This window comes from Ischnura elegans, chromosome 4 (assembly GCF_921293095.1).
Source record: "Ischnura elegans chromosome 4, ioIscEleg1.1, whole genome shotgun sequence".
Lineage (NCBI taxonomy): Eukaryota > Metazoa > Arthropoda > Insecta > Odonata > Coenagrionidae > Ischnura > Ischnura elegans.
In genome coordinates, this window is record NC_060249.1 from 41,942,886 (window position 1) to 41,962,683 (window position 19,798).

Genomic DNA, 19,798 nt, shown 5'->3' on the forward strand with positions numbered 1-19,798 from the left:
CATATTTGAAAAGTTATTGATATAACCCACACAGCATACTCAAAATTTATACTGCACAAAAGTTGTATAAATTGATATGTATAATATGCAAATAATTTTCAGTCGATTTTGTACATAATATGCGATTAATATGCTAATAACATGCCATTTTGCCACAAAAACTGTAAATAATATTCACATAAAATGTACTATCATTTGCAAAAGTCTTGCAACAATTTGAGCGGCGCCACTTTCGCTCCATTGTCGATTTCTGGCCACCATTAAATTTGAATGATCACTATTTGGGTATGAATCTTCATGGTAGCTCTGGAACGACTCACGAACGGGTCATCGTGACACGGGAGTGAGACGTAGGAAATCATTACGATGCTCAGTTGAGTAAACGAGCGTAGCTGTTGTTGCGTCGTCGCGGCGTTTGAGATTATGTTTACACTCGGAGTTAACTTGATTAGATAATTGAAAATATTTGCCCGTTGAAAGAGTGGGTACCTAGTGGGTGTCATCTAAGAGTGGGTAATAATGATGAGCAGTTACGGACCTGTAAAGGAAACCTTATAGCACTGGGAATCACATTCACCAGTGATTCTGATTGGAGTTCCTTCAAGGGAAACGCAATGATTTGTCCTATCGCGCTAACAACTCAGGATTCCCGTCGCACGATCATTTAAACTTTTTTTTAAACGATTTAAACTAGAAATTGTTGTAAAAATGCTCAAATTCAACATTTGGTACCCTCTTGACATACATTTAAAAAATAAAAAAACTTTAAAAGAAAATACGGCTGTGAGGAGGATAAAAAATTTCGGGCAGGAGAGGGCCTCGAACGCGGGCCCCTCACGTCGTCAGCTTAGTATCCATCCACTGAACTATTCCAGATTCAATGTAAGGGGCGATAATTTTAAGTATTTGTCGTCATTGTAACACTGAGCTGCTTTCGTGTGCCTTTCAATTGAACGAATTTTGATCAAAATAATCATTTTCTCAGTATCTTAGTATTTTATTCGTTTATGTGATTATAACTTGAGCACGGAGGCTTTCGCATACTTTAAGTTTCGGCTGGTTAGTGTGTACAATAGGAATATTATGATGTTGTTGCCTGCGACTTCAGTATGGTATCGTCCTTATAAGTTATTATTATATGTTATTACGTTTCTAACTCGGTATTTGTATTTCTAATGAAGCAAGTGTATACATTCATTTCAAGCAGAAATTCTGTAAGGATTTGCTTACGTTCTTCTTACTCGACTTCAAAGGTTTTATGAAATGAGCTGCAGTTCCACTGATTTCAATCTTACCTTAAACATAAAATGTATTGCCAACAAACACATTTCCTAATACCATGTAACCTACTTAATGTAAGTAGAGAAGTTAATTAATGATGCTAAGTAAGTATCCTACATTATCCCGAATTCATCAGAGTATAGGTAAATGATTGCAGCTAAATATGATAACTTAATCATCAACCACATAGCAGTGTAGAGTTATTATACGTATTCACACTAATTCAGCAGTGGAACATATTATCAAACAATGCCTGTTGAAATCCGAAAATCATTAAAAATGGTACTTTTAGCTGGAATTCAGTTTTCCTGGACATACTTTGAATACGTGGAAAGGAATACATCTTTACCGATTGACGGACGTCGGAGAACTCTGTTGCTACTTACGCAACGATTAATGCCGATCAGCTTAACTAATTTCATATTTTACATGCTTGCTCAGATATTTATATGATGAAACACGTGGAATATCAAAGCTGCCTCGTATCTTATGTCTTAGATATTGTATTAAAAACATCAACCCGAGTCGATAGATGTAAACAAAAGTCTGTCATGTTCACAGTGAACGACTCGTGATTTCCTGCTCTCTGAAAAGAGCTAAGATCACTCAAAAAGAGCCAAGCTACAAACTTTTCAAAATCACTCAGAGGAATTACCCTCGATCTTTCCTACTGCATTAAATGCTACAATGTGTTTGGGGGAACATAATGAACATTAATTTCACTTAAATGGAAGCGATCAAAGCCCAAGACTGAAAAGGATGAAAAAATATCTCACCCACCTAATGACCCGTTCTCCATATATTGAACCATGAAGACTAGTGCTGGTTTGCTAAATATACCCGAAAACCATACAGTTTCTGAGCACAATCTTTGTGGAGCGAAAGTGGCGCCGCTCGATTTGTTGCAAGACTTTTGCAAATGATAGTACATATTTTCTCATTGATACATTGCTAAAAACACATCATATCAATTGGATATCCATAACAATCCGTACATCCCAAATGAAATGAAATGCATTTTTGACAAATGAAATTTTGGCCGTGGGAGATGGTGCGTTTCCGTTGTATCAAAATTTGAAACAAATATTTTGATGCGAATTTGACCATGGGACACCAACTTCAGCCCACACCAATGGTATAAATTGTGCATATATGGGCATAATATGCGCATATATATTAGGCCACATCAATGATATAAATTATGCATAAAAGGTACATATAAATAGTATATATGTGCATAATATGCAAATATATATTGACCCATATCAATGGTATAAATTGTGCATAAATTGTACATAAAAGGTGAATATACAAAGTATGATGTCCTCATATATTCCGTATACATGCAAACCTTATGCCATTCCATTCAGTGCAAATATTCCGCATATTATGCACATATATCGCAATTTATGATGACAATATACCATTTATATGCACATTTTATGCACATTTTATACCATTGCGGTCGCATAATGTTTGAATATTATGTGCATATTATTCACTTTGTGCTGTGTGGGATATGATCAGACTTTCAAAAGCTGTCCACATATTGACGGTGGGCAACAATGTTTGCACACAAGACCTTGACAGTCAGCATGACAGTGGTGAAGATGAAGGGTAATCTATAAGACTGAAAATATCAAAAATGAAGTCATTAAAATATGTTATGTAATAAGCTTAATCATCGCTTACATTTTTCTGACAAAGGAGGGGAAAACAACATTGTACCTGAATTTCTGGCAGCAAATGATGGAGGCTAGGGAGTATGGCTACTTATAGACTCCTCAAAGGCACATGTGCAAATATCAATTTGCCACAGAGTGATTACAATTTTACATGATTTTTGAGCGCAGGTAGACTGGTCTCTTAAATGCTTCCAAGTCTCTGTGAATGACCCATAGAGTGCACATTAGGACAGAAATGAGGCTGAATCATGACTTTGGAAAAAATAATCCTCATAAGGAAGTTACAAAGGAGCAATACAGGTACACAATTATCTATAATACGATCATATACAAATATAGTTTTCAACTTCACACACGTCCTAATTAAATATACAACTAATTCTTAGGTGCAAATGGGCTAGAATATATACTTAAATTACCTTCTTCACTGCTACATGCACACAACACTTGAGTTAAATTGGCTCTCAGAAAACACAGAATACCCAAACATTGTCTTAAGTTCAATTTTAGAACAATACTCAGTTGGCCACACCTGCCACTATTGAAAGTGATGTTATCTAATAAGCCGCAATTCTACCAAATGAAACGAAACCAACACAAAAATTTAGTAACCACAGTAGGTAAAGCAACCCCTAAACACTACAGAATGAGTTAATATTGAATGAGAACTTGAAAATTGTTTAAAATTCATACATGGAATGAGCAAGTTTCACATGACTCATGAATCAAAAAAGTAACAATTCCAAACAAAAAATATACATAAATCATAAATGTAATAAATACATACACATTCACTGAGTATTTAAATAGAGTCGTTCGCAGTGACTTCAGGGGTGTTGACAATGAATAGATATTTGAGGTAATAATACTATGAAGCAAGTACATGCTCTTTAGAAACATATTCCAACTACAACACAACTCCACTCATCAAAATACAGTACAAAATAAAAATGTGTATAACATTTGACTCAACTAGAATATATAAATCCAATAATTACAGTGTGCACATTATCATACTATATGTTTAATTTATAATATTTGAAAAAAAACATAAGGAACCAATACAGTGTAAAAACCTTGGCCATCAAACTAGCACAGAAAACTGTAGAACTTAGAATATTTTTCATGAGACCACCAGCAAGCAATGATTGAAACACCGTTTTCACACACACTCATGATCAGGCTCAGGATGGTAGAAAACAATAAACCGTAGGATAAATCAATAAGCAGTAGTGCTTGACTCCCTAAATGGCACTGAGTTAATCAGAATATCATCATAATTTAAAATACTAAAAATCTCAGGCAAAAAACACATTCATACTCAGACACTTTCATTCACAGACACTTAGTTTTCACAATAAAAAGTTCTCTTCATCACAATACAAGAACTTCATTCAAGCAGCTTCATTGTGAAAGGACATATGTACATAATTTTCCTGCCATCATATTGGTAGTAAGAATGTTGGACAAAATGAGGCAATATTTTCACCTAAGTCCTAAGTTCCGAAACATACAATCACAAAAAAGATAAGAGTATATTTAAAACCAAATCAAGAGGGTATGGTCAATTTTAAATAAAAGAATTATTTCCATTGAAAAATAAAATAATGGCATCAAATATTACAGAAATCAAAGGAAAATAAGGTGAAATAAAAAAATACAAATACGCGGTCATTGTCCAAGAATGCAACTAATGCCATAAAAAATGGTCATCGGCTTAAATAAATGCAATTAAATAGCATTAATGAATCAGAGAGAATGACTAAAATTAAAAATGGAGTTAATATCTATTTACCAATGATTTATAAATTCATTCCTGGTTTCAAGTATAACATAGGTCCTTAGGAGCCAGCAGGAGTTGCTTTAAAAGTTTTCTCTCCCACATTGGGACCAGCATCATTCACATGCACAACAACACCACTACACAGCATGCAAAGGGCTCCTGTTCGTAGCATTTTCTTGGAGGTCCATATCAACCCCATTGGCAACTAAAGGAGATGCAGCCAGTAGTGATTTCGATGATCGTAGAGGCCTTTCAAACAAGTCAGAAACACAAAGGGCCTGAAAAGTATACAGAAGAAAACACATGCTGTCAAAAATCTTTGCTATGATAAAATAATTTTAGCCTTCCTTTTTTTGTAATAAATTTTCTGCATTCATTGATTTGCTTGTCAAGAATTCATATAACTCTAGCTTTAGTAACTAAAATACTGCATAAATAATAACCATTTCCATCGGCATAAGGCTATAACAAATATAATGTTATTGAGGAGTAAATTCTGCAAGATGAAAAGTTGCATGACATCACTCTGTTAATTTCATTAACATTAAAAATTTTCAGGTAATTCATGCCTCATCTTTCTATTGCCATTCTTTTCCAATGACATTTTTGAGAAGTTCTGAGAAAGTACCGTGGTGACAAAGAAGCCCTTCATGCATTAACAAAGTTAGTTAATCTATCGCTAAGAATGCTTACAATTACCATCATAATAAAGCTAAATTTCACTCCAACAACCTTTTCATTCTACATAATGAAGATACCATCATTTAATTGGTCATTGTAATTTTATCAATACTACATTTGTGTACCAATGTATCAACCATTATAATTTTTGAACAGAAAGCTTTAGTTAATTTATATAAGCATAATATTTCTTCTCATCTTATCTGTACAATCCATTCCACTGGCAAAAAATACCAAAATATTGGAGCTATATTAGCAATTAACATTATCACTTATTAGCTATTAAGCAGTTTCCTGTCAGCCAGGGTCATGAATTTCTAAAGAGTAGGGGAACTATAATTTAAGAGGAGGTAGTTTTCTTCCCATGATAAAATTTAAAGTAAAGGCCAAATAGGGTAGTTTCCTTCAACAAAGAAAACAAAAGGCATTGATTGCGATTCGTTACCCACCATTAGTGTATTCTTAACATAAAAATTATTTGGTTGCAGAAATACTGGTTTAGACGAATGGCAAGGGTCAATTTTATCCTCATTTGAAAAAGGCCAGATTGGTGCCCATGCGATGCCACTCCACGTGACGTCACAGGGACCTAGTTTCTATACGAGTCGATAGGAGTTTTAATCGTCTGAGATTACCAATGCATGCATGAGGCACAGAGCTCAGGGAAACATGTCTTAATAATCACCTATTAAAACTGGCTAAGGTCGGCAAGTTTTCTTCGTTTGATAAGGTATTAATTATCCTTATTTAAGCCAAGCGCTACAAGCTAGCTGGGTACTCTACTACCTGCTAGCATCCTGCGTCGTATCAGCGCTCACAGCCTCGCCCCAAGGTCACCTCACTTGCGGCAGTGGGAACCAGATCGACGTCACACGGAGTTTTCCCGGCATTCATACCTACCCGTCGCGTTTTCGCGCGCTTGAAAATTTTCACATTTACATTTACTTGAAAAATAGATATCATCATTTAAAAATCTCAAAGCGTGAAATACGTACTCCAGGAGTAATAATCTTTCGATATAGGCAATAAAAAAATAATAGGAAACCACCCTATTTATAGAAGTTAAAATGTGATGCCCACAGTCCTAAATTAAAGAGATTTGGATTTGAATCCTCATCCTGGTAAATGAATTTCCCTCAGTGGAATTTCTGCACTTTGGGTAGATTATCATTCATCTAGCAATATGATAATCAAGGCCTCATTATGAAGATGGTATCTTTGCAACTTACAGACGAAGAACTTTTTCAAATGTCTTGAATCATTTTTAATCACATTTTATCATAAATTTTATGAAATTGATTGGGTATTTCTCTTTACTTGACCCTTTACTCAACGGCGAATCATTTCCATTGATGCCAACCAACCTTCCGAAAAAATATACTTTCAGTGTTGCAATGTTGCCTACACCCAGGAAACTTATCTATTCACAGGAAATAACATTAATCCAAAAAGTGCTTGGTTCCAAGTATTCCGGATAATCAATCATCTACAGAATTACTAATTGTTTCACCTGTTGAGAATATTATATATCTCCAATTCTTTCACGACAACTTCAACAGAAATGAAACTATTTCATCAGTAAACTTTATACCCAAGTAAAAGAAATTGTTTTCCTTCCATCATGAAAGAAACTACAATATTTCATATACTTTTTTAATAAAAATAATGTCCTAGCTCCTTAAGACGTTCAAGACATAATTATGTCATTTATGTCAACAATATGAAAACAGTCTACGGTTAACATTTACTAAACACTCACATTCAATATAGCAACAGTGATTCCAAGGAAGGAGCCAGATAATACATCACTCCAATGATGTTTATAGTCAGAGATGCGACTCATTGCACAGGAAAATGCCATTGCAAGACAGCCGTACTGGAGAATATGGCGAAACAGCTTTGAGTTTCTGGAGGTCATACGTGCTTGTAGGTATATCTAGGGAAAAAAATTGCACACAAACAATAAATAAAAACACAGCTCTTAACCCAAGATTTCTCAAATTAGAATAAGATTAAAGGAGATCGTTACTAAATGACAGATCAACCTGGTAATCAGAAAGCCCTGAAACTCCAAACCATCAAAAATAGGTCTAAATTTTTAAGTACAATTCATCACCCAATAACACTCTTCATTCCAAAAAAATCAAGTAGTGATTGCCAAAGCCCTATTGAAACTTCCAGAAAGAGAATTGATATACACTATGATGACTCCCATATTAGATGGAGATTTCATATTAGACGGAGATTGAGAAATTTAACAGACCTATTCAGAAATTAAAGCGCTTTTTTTAACTAAATTTGAGTTCATGCCCTTAATTTAAAAAATAAGGACCGTGGAATAACTTATTTCTGATTATTGTTAATTTAAAAGAAAAAATATTAAAAAGTCTGATTATGCAATTATCTATCACAATTCAAGCTAAATTTATGTTGATATTCTGGCAAATATTACCATAACATTTTGATTATATGATCCAGAAGTGCAATAAATATGCTTAAAATTAATGGTTAGAGACTGAATGGAATTGCAATAAAAATAACCATGCAAATTCAAATGCAAATGTCATAATTCAATTTGAGTCTTTGGAAGTTACCTACTGATTTAGAGCAAATCTTTTGCAGAGGTCTGAATTTCTATGTTCTTTAAATTATTAAACGACAAAAAGTAACTGTATTATGGAATTCATAGCATTCAAAGATAACTTCCTAATGCACATAAATGAACTCTAAGGTTCATCACTGTAATAATTGCATTTACTGATGTAAGAGAAGTTTAATCAACTAAAATAACTCAATTACAGCTCTTTATGCAGTTCAAGCATGGTATAGCTAAAAAAGGGGGTTGACTGTTTTAGTTTTCCTAGAAAACAAAATCATTAAGTATACTATTTAAATATTTATTATAAATATTACCATCAAATGAAAACCTTAAAAATGCTACAAAATCTATTTCAAGCACCACCATTCTGAAAGTAGGTACTAGTTTAGTTATTTAGTGTGTACCAATACATGAAAGGTTACAGCATACAAGGGGCAAGAAAAATTGGAACAATACCAACTTACAATGGCAGCCTTGCTTAAGTCATGCACCAATAAAAACATCAGTAATCTGCCACGTTTCCTAACCAGTGCAACTTTTGAATTCCATTGCCACCTGAAATTCTGGGATGGTGAGACATTTTCATCCCTGCACAAAAGGTATGGAAAGCACAGAAATGGACTGACTTCTGAATCATAATCTCAATGTACATGTGAAGCACAGTACATAGTGACACCAGTCTACAACAAGATGGACCCATTGTGATGGACAAAACCAGAGTCACAGTTGACGAAATAGGCACTACTGTGACATTCAGGCATTTTGAAAAATAATTTTAGAGTTCAGATAAACATGATGTGCACTTCTGGCCACTGGTGTAATTTGGACATAATTGGGTCTCAAACTGCCTATGAGACAGTTGCAATCACCACAGACCCTCAAACTTTCAAACTCTCCTGAATACTATGTCATACTCACCACACGATCATCATATTTGTACCACTCCAAGAGGTAACGGGAGGAAATAAAATTTTGTTTTCATTGAGAGATGAAACAAGCAGTGCACAAGTAACTTTGTAAATAATTATTATGATTTCTTTTTTTTCTCAGAGGAATCCTTGCACCTCATAGGTGCAGTAGAATGTTATGAATGTATAGTATAGATGATAAAAACTTATAGAGGTGTGCTCTACTTTTGTGCTACTAATCAGTGTGACATGTGCTTATGTCTGCTTAAAAAAAACCAATTGCTTAAAATAATTTATCTGGAAAAGAAATAAAAAGTCTGGTACTCACAGCGAGATAGACCATGGTGTAGGCCGAAAACGATGAATGGCCTGAGGGAAATGACAGCCTGGAATACATAAAAGGGTCGCCATTCATAAGGGTAAAGAATAAATATGATTTTACAAAATATTTCACTCACAAATTGATGTGCTTCTTCGGCACAAAAAATTTCTTTTGAGATCTTAGAAATAAATGACCTAATTTCAAACTGTGATTTATGTATAGCATAAAAGAGCTATTAGAAATAGATAACGAAACTGATGATTACACAATAGGGTACAGAGAGTGATACTACGACAATGTCCAGATAACCATGAGGAAAACTTTTTCTCTCCTATATCATGGTAATAAGTCCAGCAATGGCCTAGCAGTTGAACAAAGAAGAAAATGGACAGAATATCTTATGCACAAAAAAGAATGGCTATTATTGGAGTAATATTTTGATGCTAACACACCAGCTAAAATAGCAAGATTGAGAAAAATCCAGCAAAATGAGAGATCATCACTTTACTTCTATTCTGGATGTGGTTGTTGGATAACCTAATATAAGGCCATACCACAAAAAAATATCACTCTTTACTGGTATTCCTATTGATTCTACATTTCGCAAAGGAATGAAATTAGCACTTCCTGCAGTATCATATGCATTGGATTGTCTTAGAAAATTAATTACAGCATGTGAACTAGAACACATGTTCTCTTTAACTATGCACCACATGTCTGATATGAGAAAATAAAATAATCATAATTTGAAATTCATTTGTAAATTAGTTTATTAAGTTTATAAATGCTTTCATAAATCCATTACTTATCAGCCTTTAGAAAAATATGTTCACATTAACATTCATCATATCTCATTCTAATTTTTCTTAGGCTTCTTGATGTTTTAGGTTAGATTATTTATATCATTTTTATCAGTCACAATGTTAGTTTAAAAAAAATAGGTATACCTGGTTCTCGAATATTTAGATAAAATAGTCTTTTCTTCAGAATTGCAGAATTAACAAGTATGCTACTTTTGATCAAATGGTACTCAGCTTTGGGGCAAAAATTTTACTGACTATAATCTGACTGTACAGGGATATGGGATTGATAGCCATGATTATGAAATCGATATCTCAGGATCCCCTCCTATCATTATCAAAATATTGCAGCCCCACACTGAAAATTCACTTTACCCATACATTAACATTTTTACAAAACTAAAAAAGAAGGTAAGATTATAAATTCACCATATCCTGCAAATACAGGTTACAAATACCTGAAGCTAGACCTTGCACAAATTTATCTTTAATTTATTAAAGTCAGTAATTGATTCTAATAAGTTGCAAGCTATACATGCATCACAAGTCGGCAATGAATTCAAATTTTCCAACATAATTTAGTGGTACAGTGGTGTCACTAATGTGAGAACTGCATGGGCAACCCTTGAATTTGTCTCCATAATATGGCAGAAAGAAGACCCAAGTGTGCTGCTCCCTACAGTCTGTACCCAGGATGTATTTGCTGCCTTGCCCACAGCTGGACAAACCACAAGAGATGAATCAAAATTTGCATTTTTGAATGAAAACAGCATTTCATAGAAATTTAAGCATACCGCAACTAGCTACGGTGATAACTTTACGGAGTCACCCAAAACACAAAAATTGTGCGAAAAATTCACAGAGTAAAAAATCATTCAAGGCGAATGATTTTTTTTCTGTGTATTTTTTGCACAATTTGAGCATAAAAAAAAAGATTACTTAAAAGTCAAGGGATGCTGGAAAAAAAGGGCATCCAAATAAAGGATATGTACTTTTTCATTTAAAGTGAAAGGGTTAAGAAAGGCAATATATGCTAAAAAGGTAATGGTTTACATACCGAACTTCCTTAAGCAATTTCGGATTTGTTCCCAAGCACTCAAAATCCTCAATGTATGTATGAGGATCTGCCAAGCTTGAGCAATTGATATTTGGCTGACAGACAGCAAAAAAATGAGGTCGAAGACGCCCTACAGTGTATTTTCCAATATCAGTTGTAAGCTGCGAACAAGCTGCACCAAATCCAAAAACACCAATAGCTTTGTAGGCTTCCCAGATCCATGGTTGAATTTTATATCCAAAAAAATTATATGGTCGAGAAACTTGTTCCCCATCAACCAGGAAGTTTTGCTTTTTAATGTGATGCCTACAACCTTCAACAGCAGTCATCTGAAATTAAGGCAGAGAAAGCAATATAAAAATCTCATTCCAAATTTACAACAGGAATTTACACCCCACTTGTATAGCCCATTGTGCCATCATTTCAACCTTAATAAGTAGGGAATAAATTTTTCCTTTATGTGCTTCTTTACCAATTTCACTCGGAAGGTAAATTAGTAAAAAACATATGAATGATTGATAAAATATAAAAAGATATGACACTTCAGTAATTAACACAGTGCCACTTATAAATACATAAGCCATAGTTATGGTGCATTATTACAGTTTTCCCATCAGGTTAATGGAGCCTGACTAAAATACATACAGGTCCAAGGATACTTGATTTCAAATATATACAAGTGAACATAGTGCCATTGAGTAGTAATAATATCTTTGATGCCTTAGATGACTAATGATTACAAACAATTGTGAGCTAAATGCCAAGATCAAGGACTGTTGATCTAATAAGCTCTGATCATCACTTCTAAGCCAGTAAAAACTAATGAATAAAGGGGATAATGTATTAATTCAAGTACTTCCAATTTATTTATTATATACTGTTTGCTAATGCTATAACTTTGCTAAAACTTTACTAAATTTTAAAATGGAAATGTAGTCTGAAGTGTGTTCACAACTTTCCAAGGCATAATTCTTCAAAAATATTTTGAAGTAATTGGCATTTTTTTCAATTATATAATGTTTAACAATATATAATTGCTGAAAAGGTGGGGTGGGTACAAGGGGAACCAATTAATTATAACAGAAAAATATTAACCTATAAAACATTTATTCAAAAATAAATTATTATTTATAAAAACAGCTTCCCAAGGTCCCATCAATTGAGTAATTTAAGAGCAAAAATAGCATAAAATGTGATCTCTGTTGATAGAAATTTTCACATTTTCTCCAGAGGGGAGTTCCACCGCCCCGATCACCCCCCCCCCCCTCAACACATTGTCCTGGCTACGCCCCTGATAACGACATATGTAAGATATATAGTAACCTTTGATTTCAACATAGAATAATACTCACAAGTCTAAGAGTTTTTCAAACACGGTAGGAAACAATCAAAAGAAAATTATGTAACAACAAAAAACCGATAATTACTATTAACAGGCTTTTACTGACTTATGGGAATGATAATAAATGTAGGTTGTCCATAATGTTGACTAATAGCACCTGCTTAAATAATTAATATGCAACAGTAGTGCGGGTCACACTAAATCAATTAGGAGGTCGCAAGCAGCTCGGTGGAGCACATATAAACAAACTAAATACAAAAAATTGAATCTAAGTGACTAGAGTGGACTTTCATTTATATATCGGCTCAGCCGGACTATACACGACAGCATTATGTACTAAATACATCCACTGGAAGTTCTCTCAACAAGGCGGTGAAAAAATTCGACTGCCTCCTTGAATTAGGCAGCCACGCGGGCCTCAAATGAAGTTGGGCAACGAACAGCTTGATGAATTAATTCCACAACTAAATTTCTCCGATGACCATTGCATTAAAAATCATTTGCAAAGGAATATGAGTTGCCTGAAAGTCTCCCATTACCTATATCCTGGGAGCTACGCTACCCCTCAAGCTTCCTCGTAGGGTAGCGGTAAAAAGGAACGTGCTATGACGCACTGGAACCGCCCATCGCATCGGCGCGCCGAGCCAGCGTAGCGCGTCAACGAAGGCAAATCTTACCCAATAGTCGAGGCTCTCTCTCTCGTATCCATTCATTAAGCGAGAGCTAAGACATGCAAAAGGCTAAATAAATATTGCAAAAAGTCAAGGAGGTAAAAACAATACCTCCCGTATTTCTGTAAAAAGTGTTATTATCGCCATTGATGACATCCATCGAGGGATACAAGCAACGTTAGGGATTAAGGGTAGAGCGCATAATTCAATCCTTCATTAAAAAAAACCATTTCTGGTATTTGAGCCGATCATAGCGTCATTTTCATGAAACTGACGTGATTCTACTTCAATTACAGCATTCATTTGCAAATAACTAAAAAGTAAGCCTGGTGACGAGCAAAAAATTTTATTTTTGACGAAAAAGTAAGGAAATAATATTCTGTACGTCGATCAGTCGAGGAGGTACAATTAGAAGAGAATATTTTGACATTTTAATGAAAATTTAATATGTATCATATCTCGGTAGTCTCCTAAACATGTTAATAAAAGCATAAGAAAATCATCAGACAAAACATTTGCATGAAATGCAATGCCGTATAAAAATGAAGTAGAACGGTATGTACATTAGAAATGTGCAGTGGGTGCTGCTTAAATGAGGATAAGACAGAAAAATGGTAATAACAAGCTGGACAGAAAATAACAAATTTGGAAATTTTGAGGGATGCACAAGAAGAGAGAAAACTACGGATGGAGATGGAAAAGAGAAAATAAAATTAATTGGACACGTCATCAGACAAAACGCATTTAAAACAAATATTCATGAAGGGAAATTACAATGATGGAAAAGAAGAGAACGGCTTAGCATGAAGAATTTCCATGAGATATAGAAGAAGATGTTATAGGAGAGACTGAAGCGAATTGCAAATAGCATATTATTAATCCATTGACAACGTACAGGAAAGACAGAGCTGACATACTAAGTTCAAAACCGTCACATATGTTTTACAATGGAAAAACCTTGAATGCATTCCCATTTTGCGATTTCCACAATCATAACGGTAACGGTGATATCATACCACTCGAGTGAAAACGGCGAAGTTTCATGAGTTTGTCATTCGGTTTCAAAAGGGGGAAACAGCTGCCATCTCAAAACATAAACTTGGCAATTAAACTAAATCATAAAAAAACATTTTTACATAAAAATGAAGTTATTTATTCGAACCAAAAGGAAATAAACAGTTAAAGTAATCCATTGCTGATGGTTTTGTAAAAAAAAGTTCCAGTAACGGAGGTTGCACTGGGCACACATCCACGTACCATGTCTCGACAATAGATTATACACTATGTGAAGACGCTCTGAGTTTACGACTCGCAACCAATGCATTTGAAAGCCTTGCAGTTAGAATCTACTTCCTTCGGCTAGCTGAATTCGTACTCCCTCAAGTGAAATTATATTGGACAAAAAGTATGCTTGCAAAGCTGACAGTGTAAATGGAATTTCCGAGGACCTTATTCAGGAGGGTTGGCAATCCTAAGTAATATGAAACGATAAGCCAGAAAAATCTCATGTGCTTAGTTGCGCTAATTGAGGATCTTGCATTCGCCATTATGATTAATGCAAAATACAGAGCAACATAAAAAACTTTTAAAAAGTTTAAGCCAATTTTACATTAATTATTTCTTAGAAAGAAAATTCAAATACTTTTTATTGACATTTTTAAATTGAATTAGGACTTTATACAAATAATATTGGGTAATATTGTAGACTGAAAACCTGCTAAAGACTTCCTCATCGTCATTGAGAAAACAATACTTTTTTCCGATTTTTTCTTCCCCTTGAAGAGCATGTCAAATAAAGATAAAACGGGAACGATTATGAGCCACTTTATATAATAAAGCTAAATGTTAGAGGCCATAGTGAGAAGATAATCCCCATCCCAATAAGATCGTCGATAATTCGACTGAACTTTCTGATAAACAACCATTATCTCGCTAGAGGATAAATGCATCCAAACTCTTTTATCGAGCTACATTCCCATAATAATACTCGACACGACGTGCCGTAATGCCTCAATCATTAGTCAGAAGGACGCTGTTGATGATGACGACAAATAATTTTTCTAGTAAATGGATTAAAAACTCATGGAACTTACGTTTCTACAATTGAACATTAGTTTATTAGCATCTTTAACATAATAATCGTAGAAGCGTAGGTCTGTATAAATAAATGCGTAGAATTTTTTATTCATTATCACGAGCACAGCGGAATTTTCGCAAGTTCCGTTAACGATTTTGGTACTGTCTACAACCGTTAGAAATGTTTCAAAAATAGGTGGGCTTCATTTCATGACAAACACTCTTCTCTCTTTCGTCAAGGTATCCACCTGACAGTCGGAAACGATGGAAATCAGGTTTTACGGGGAAGTTATGCAATCATTCAATTACAAAAAGTAACGCGATGGACGCATTTTTTCATGCAAACACCTTCAAAGTGAAAGACAAAACTCAATAAATAGAGCTCTTAGAGAGGCATAAATTCCATACGAAAATAACTGCGGCGAAAGCAAAAGTTATGTTAAATAAACGAAGGTCGCCGATGATGATAAATATTGGCTATAGTAAGAGAAATTCAAAACAAGGAATAATGAATAAATAACGCGGTTAAGTTGAGAGGAGTAATAGCCGGGAAAACACATAAAACCACTAGTGAGACCGATGGCCGCTTAATATAGATAAGAATGAAAAACTAGCATTAACCAGTCAAATGAAAAAAGATTAGCAATAATCATGAGCCTGTATAATTTTCATTCATTTCACACATTTTTTTTCATTTCACATTTTAAAAATATTTTGGTGGCCAAGCCTTGAAAAATTAAAATTACCCAGTGACGTTCGTTACATATTGGAGGGGGATGGGAGCTCCCTTCAATTCACCCCGAATACCAACAATAGCAACACAAAACATAGGGTTGGCTCCTGAAATTACACCTTACGAATAGCAACCCGTTCTATCGCACACCTACTAGAATGACTGGAAAGCTATTTAGTATCGGAGACATGAAAGAGGTCATTCCCTCCGCGCGATTTGATGAGTCACTAGGACCAAAGTGTTTGGCTGGGAAGGACAAGTAAGAGATAAAACGGGTGACGCCTTTCTGTTTTCTTACGCAGTCACAAAGGGGAGTTTCTCGCTTCCCACACCAAGGATGCCACGCTTACTGAACAGAGGAGTTGACAGGAGTCCGAAATACCGTCGACATATCCATCACCCAGTCTAGATAAATGATAAAGGGAAATGCAGGAGAAAGACAACTGTTAAGCTCTTTCTTCAGCGTAGCGACTACTTATTCGCACAAAGTCTGTAGATAACTCACATTGTCAGTGGTGACCACCAATAAGAAATTACATACGAAATATTTTCGGGGGCTTCCGTTTTTTATGGCATATTCTGAACAAAAGCATTTCAAAACTTATCAGGGTCGACGCTACAATATGAAGGGGTGCCGCAACGCTCTCTTTAGCATTGAATATGTTAATACAAACTCTGCTAGCGGTTACAACGACGACTGAAGCGTTAAAAATCAACGCAGAATTTTCTACATCACACCATCGGTACATGGACACTAAAACTGGTACGTACACATACCGTCAAGGTCATGGGGGTACAAGGACATTTATCTGACCTAATTAAATATCCAATAGTCACTCTTTGCTCACCTCCCAGTAGTTAGGTATTTTACTCTGATTTGTTGATAAAAATTGAGAAAATAGCTTTAAAAATTAAGACCAGAAAAAAATGCAAAGCAAGTCTTACTTTCTAGATCATTCTCATAGCTCTTATGGATACTTTTTCGCTACACTGCGACTATATCCTTCCATTATTCTACAATTCGCTTCAAATGCTCAAGCTCGGTGACAAAGTTTGACAAAAATATTTTTACCATATGCCGAATGAGGTCTCATATGAGAAGATGACATCAATTATGTATCTTCACGGTCGCCAGAAACACGCTTCTTACTAATTCAATAAGCGATTAGTTTTTATACGCCACGCAAGGGCGTTCCCAGGACCAAATATAGAGGGGGCCAATCCGTGGTCGTTCAAGTTGTAACACAGAAAAAGGTTAAGGAAGCCAAAAGATATATAAGAGTAGTTTCTTAGTTTTTAAATTATTGGCTCGAAAAATATTTTTATTATTATTACATGTTGTATATGTACTAATATCACTTTTTTTGGGTATAAAAAATACTTTCGTTTTAAACTAAATATACGGTTAGTGGTAGTTTTCTGGGGCCAAGAAATGGTCAGGTATACTGGACGGAAGGGCGAACCTTTTTCGAACCCTTTCTCGGGCTCTCAGCTATAATCCGGGTCCTCGCGGTCCTCGCCGTCACAGTATGAGGTAACCGCTGCCGATATGACCTTTCGTAGTACATTTTTTACTTTACTAATGCCAGTACTTGGAGGTAAACAATTACACCTATCATACTCATTGCCGTTGAGCGATTAAATGCGTCTTTTGATCGAGGTTCTACGATGAGAAATAAGGATTTTACGAAAAGTGATCAAATTGACGCCCATTGCCTCCCCTGACTTGGCAACGCCGAAATTTTGTGAGTGGAGGGGGGAACGCGAAAAGCTCCTTTTTCTCCCCCACCCCAATTTTTAGCTTGTCCACGTGTTTCAAGAATTCTGTTGACGAGGTTCCTCAAAGGTGTTTGGCAGGGTGTGAGCTTTCGCTGACCTTCACTTCTTCATTTAATCTTCTGTATCTACATAACTCCATGCGAGTCAAGGGTGTCTGGCACGGGGTGTCCAATCACCAAGATCACCACAAGCGCATGGAAAAAGAAAAGCCTGTAATCGCCATCTACATAATACCTCTAGGGTGTTTGGCAGAAGGTGGCAAATCACCAACATGCAGCATGCAACAGGACCGCCACATGCACACCGCACGGTCATAGAAATATTAGTGTTTGGCAGGGTGTGAGTTTTCACCGACCTGCACTACTTTATTTATTCTTCTACATCTGCATAACTCCATGCGAGCAGCCTCTCGGGTCTTTGGCAGGGGGTGTCCAACCACCAGCATGCAGCAAGTAAAAGAATCCCCACCAGCGCGCTCCCCAATGGAGCAATGGATAAATGAAAGCATATAATCTACATCATTTTTATACGTGCACATTCATTCGTAGTTAAAGTAGATTTATATCATTGAAGCTATTATCGAGGCTCTTCTATGGCCTAGGGAGACAACAGAATGAAGCCAATATCTACCGCTACATATTACTCTGCAGGCCTCCTATAGAGGTGTTTGGCCGGGGATGATCAATCACCAGCATCCAGTAAGCAAGAGTCTACCTTCTGGCTACCTTCGTCGGAAAATAAACTGCCCTTGGATTAACATATCAGGTTTAATCTAGTTGCCAGGCAACGGTCAGACAAAGATTCCTTTCGAGATGTTCTAAGAGGTTAGTTACACTAAGGACCTGGCAGCTCCTCTCTCTACGCGTTCTAACTTCTATGCTTAAAGCCTATTTCATGAGGATGACAACATTGGTCGTTATTGATCACCCCCTGCCAAACAGCCTAGTGGTGACTCGCGGGGTATCAAATACATGAAGATGTATTCCGAATGGGGTCTAACTAAAGTATAAACTAACTAAAAATGGGGGACTACGATTAGTTACGATTATCTTGACCTGTCATTTCCCGAATATGTTTACTCCACCATACATCATTATTGAGTCTAAAACTCCTTCATCTTTTGGAGTCTACAGTCTCAAATTTTGTACCTTGAATGAAATATCTTCGTTGCGGGTACGTTATTTTCAAGAATTCACCATTGCGCAATTTTTCAATTTTAACTTTAACTAGCACGCATCGTAACATGCTTGGACTGCTGTCAGTTTGTTCGTTAATTCACCCCTATCTTCAGTGCAACGGATTTCCGTGACTTTTACTCGACAGATTGATTTTATACTTTGCTTTTATATGAAAAACTAAATTAAAATTCATAAAAAGTGAACTGTTGCCATCTATTCTCCTGCGAAAAAATGAAATTTGTGGAAACTTCCCGTTTTTTCCGGACAGACCTTTAATATTTACTCCACTCCTCCAGAATTATGGATGCCATCTGGATCATTTCTCTTACTTATGAAGTACGGTTTTAGTTATGACTTACGGTCATAGAAATATTAGTGTGGCAGGGTGTGAGTTTTCACCGACATGCACTACTTTATTTACTTACGTAATATTAATCTTGCGGACGCCAACATACTACGGAAGATCAGTTCATATAAATAAAATAAGAGAGATAGATTGTAGAACAGACAGATTCCGAATGTCATATTTTCCACGATCAATTAGAGATTATAACGGCAGCAATAGAACTCGTAGATAGATTGCATGACTTGTAGTGTAGCCTACTAACCTATGTAAAACTTAATGCATGTTTCTTAATTCAATTATTTTTTCTAACAGCATATAGTAGTATAGTTTGTTATTATACGGGACGTTTTTTGGACGGTGCGGTGTGCATGTGGGAGTCCAAATGCATGCTGCATGCTGGCTATTGATCACCCCCTGCCAAACACCCTAGAGGTGGCTCGCAGGGTATTATGTAGATGTAGATTTATTCTTCTACATCTGCATAACTCCATGCGAGCAGCCTCTCGGGTGTTTGGCAGTGGGTGACCAACCACCAGTACATTTTTAGTTTATTATTA

At 35.7% G+C, this 19,798-nt stretch overlaps 1 protein-coding gene across 2 annotated transcripts in view; it reads right to left on the bottom strand.

The window, feature by feature from the left end:
- Positions 1–2,932: 2,932 nt before the first annotated feature.
- The window catches only part of LOC124157359 (putative phosphatidate phosphatase), a 53,700-nt gene continuing 36,834 nt past the window's right edge, over positions 2,933–19,798 (bottom strand). Inside the window, exons 4-8 of one of the 2 annotated variants that reach the window (XR_006864575.1) lie at positions 11,117–11,445; positions 9,266–9,323; positions 7,190–7,366; positions 4,762–5,027; positions 2,933–4,462 (exon numbers count right to left, since the gene is read on the bottom strand). Coding sequence is in view for 1 of the 2 variants with exons in the window: in XM_046532024.1 (XP_046387980.1) it covers positions 4,887–5,027; positions 7,190–7,366; positions 9,266–9,323; positions 11,117–11,445 (705 nt within the window). In the remaining variant the exon portion in view is untranslated. Of the gene's footprint in view, positions 5,028–7,189; positions 7,367–9,265; positions 9,324–11,116; positions 11,446–19,798 lie in introns of both variants that reach the window. The other variant, XM_046532024.1, reaches the window with a different exon arrangement.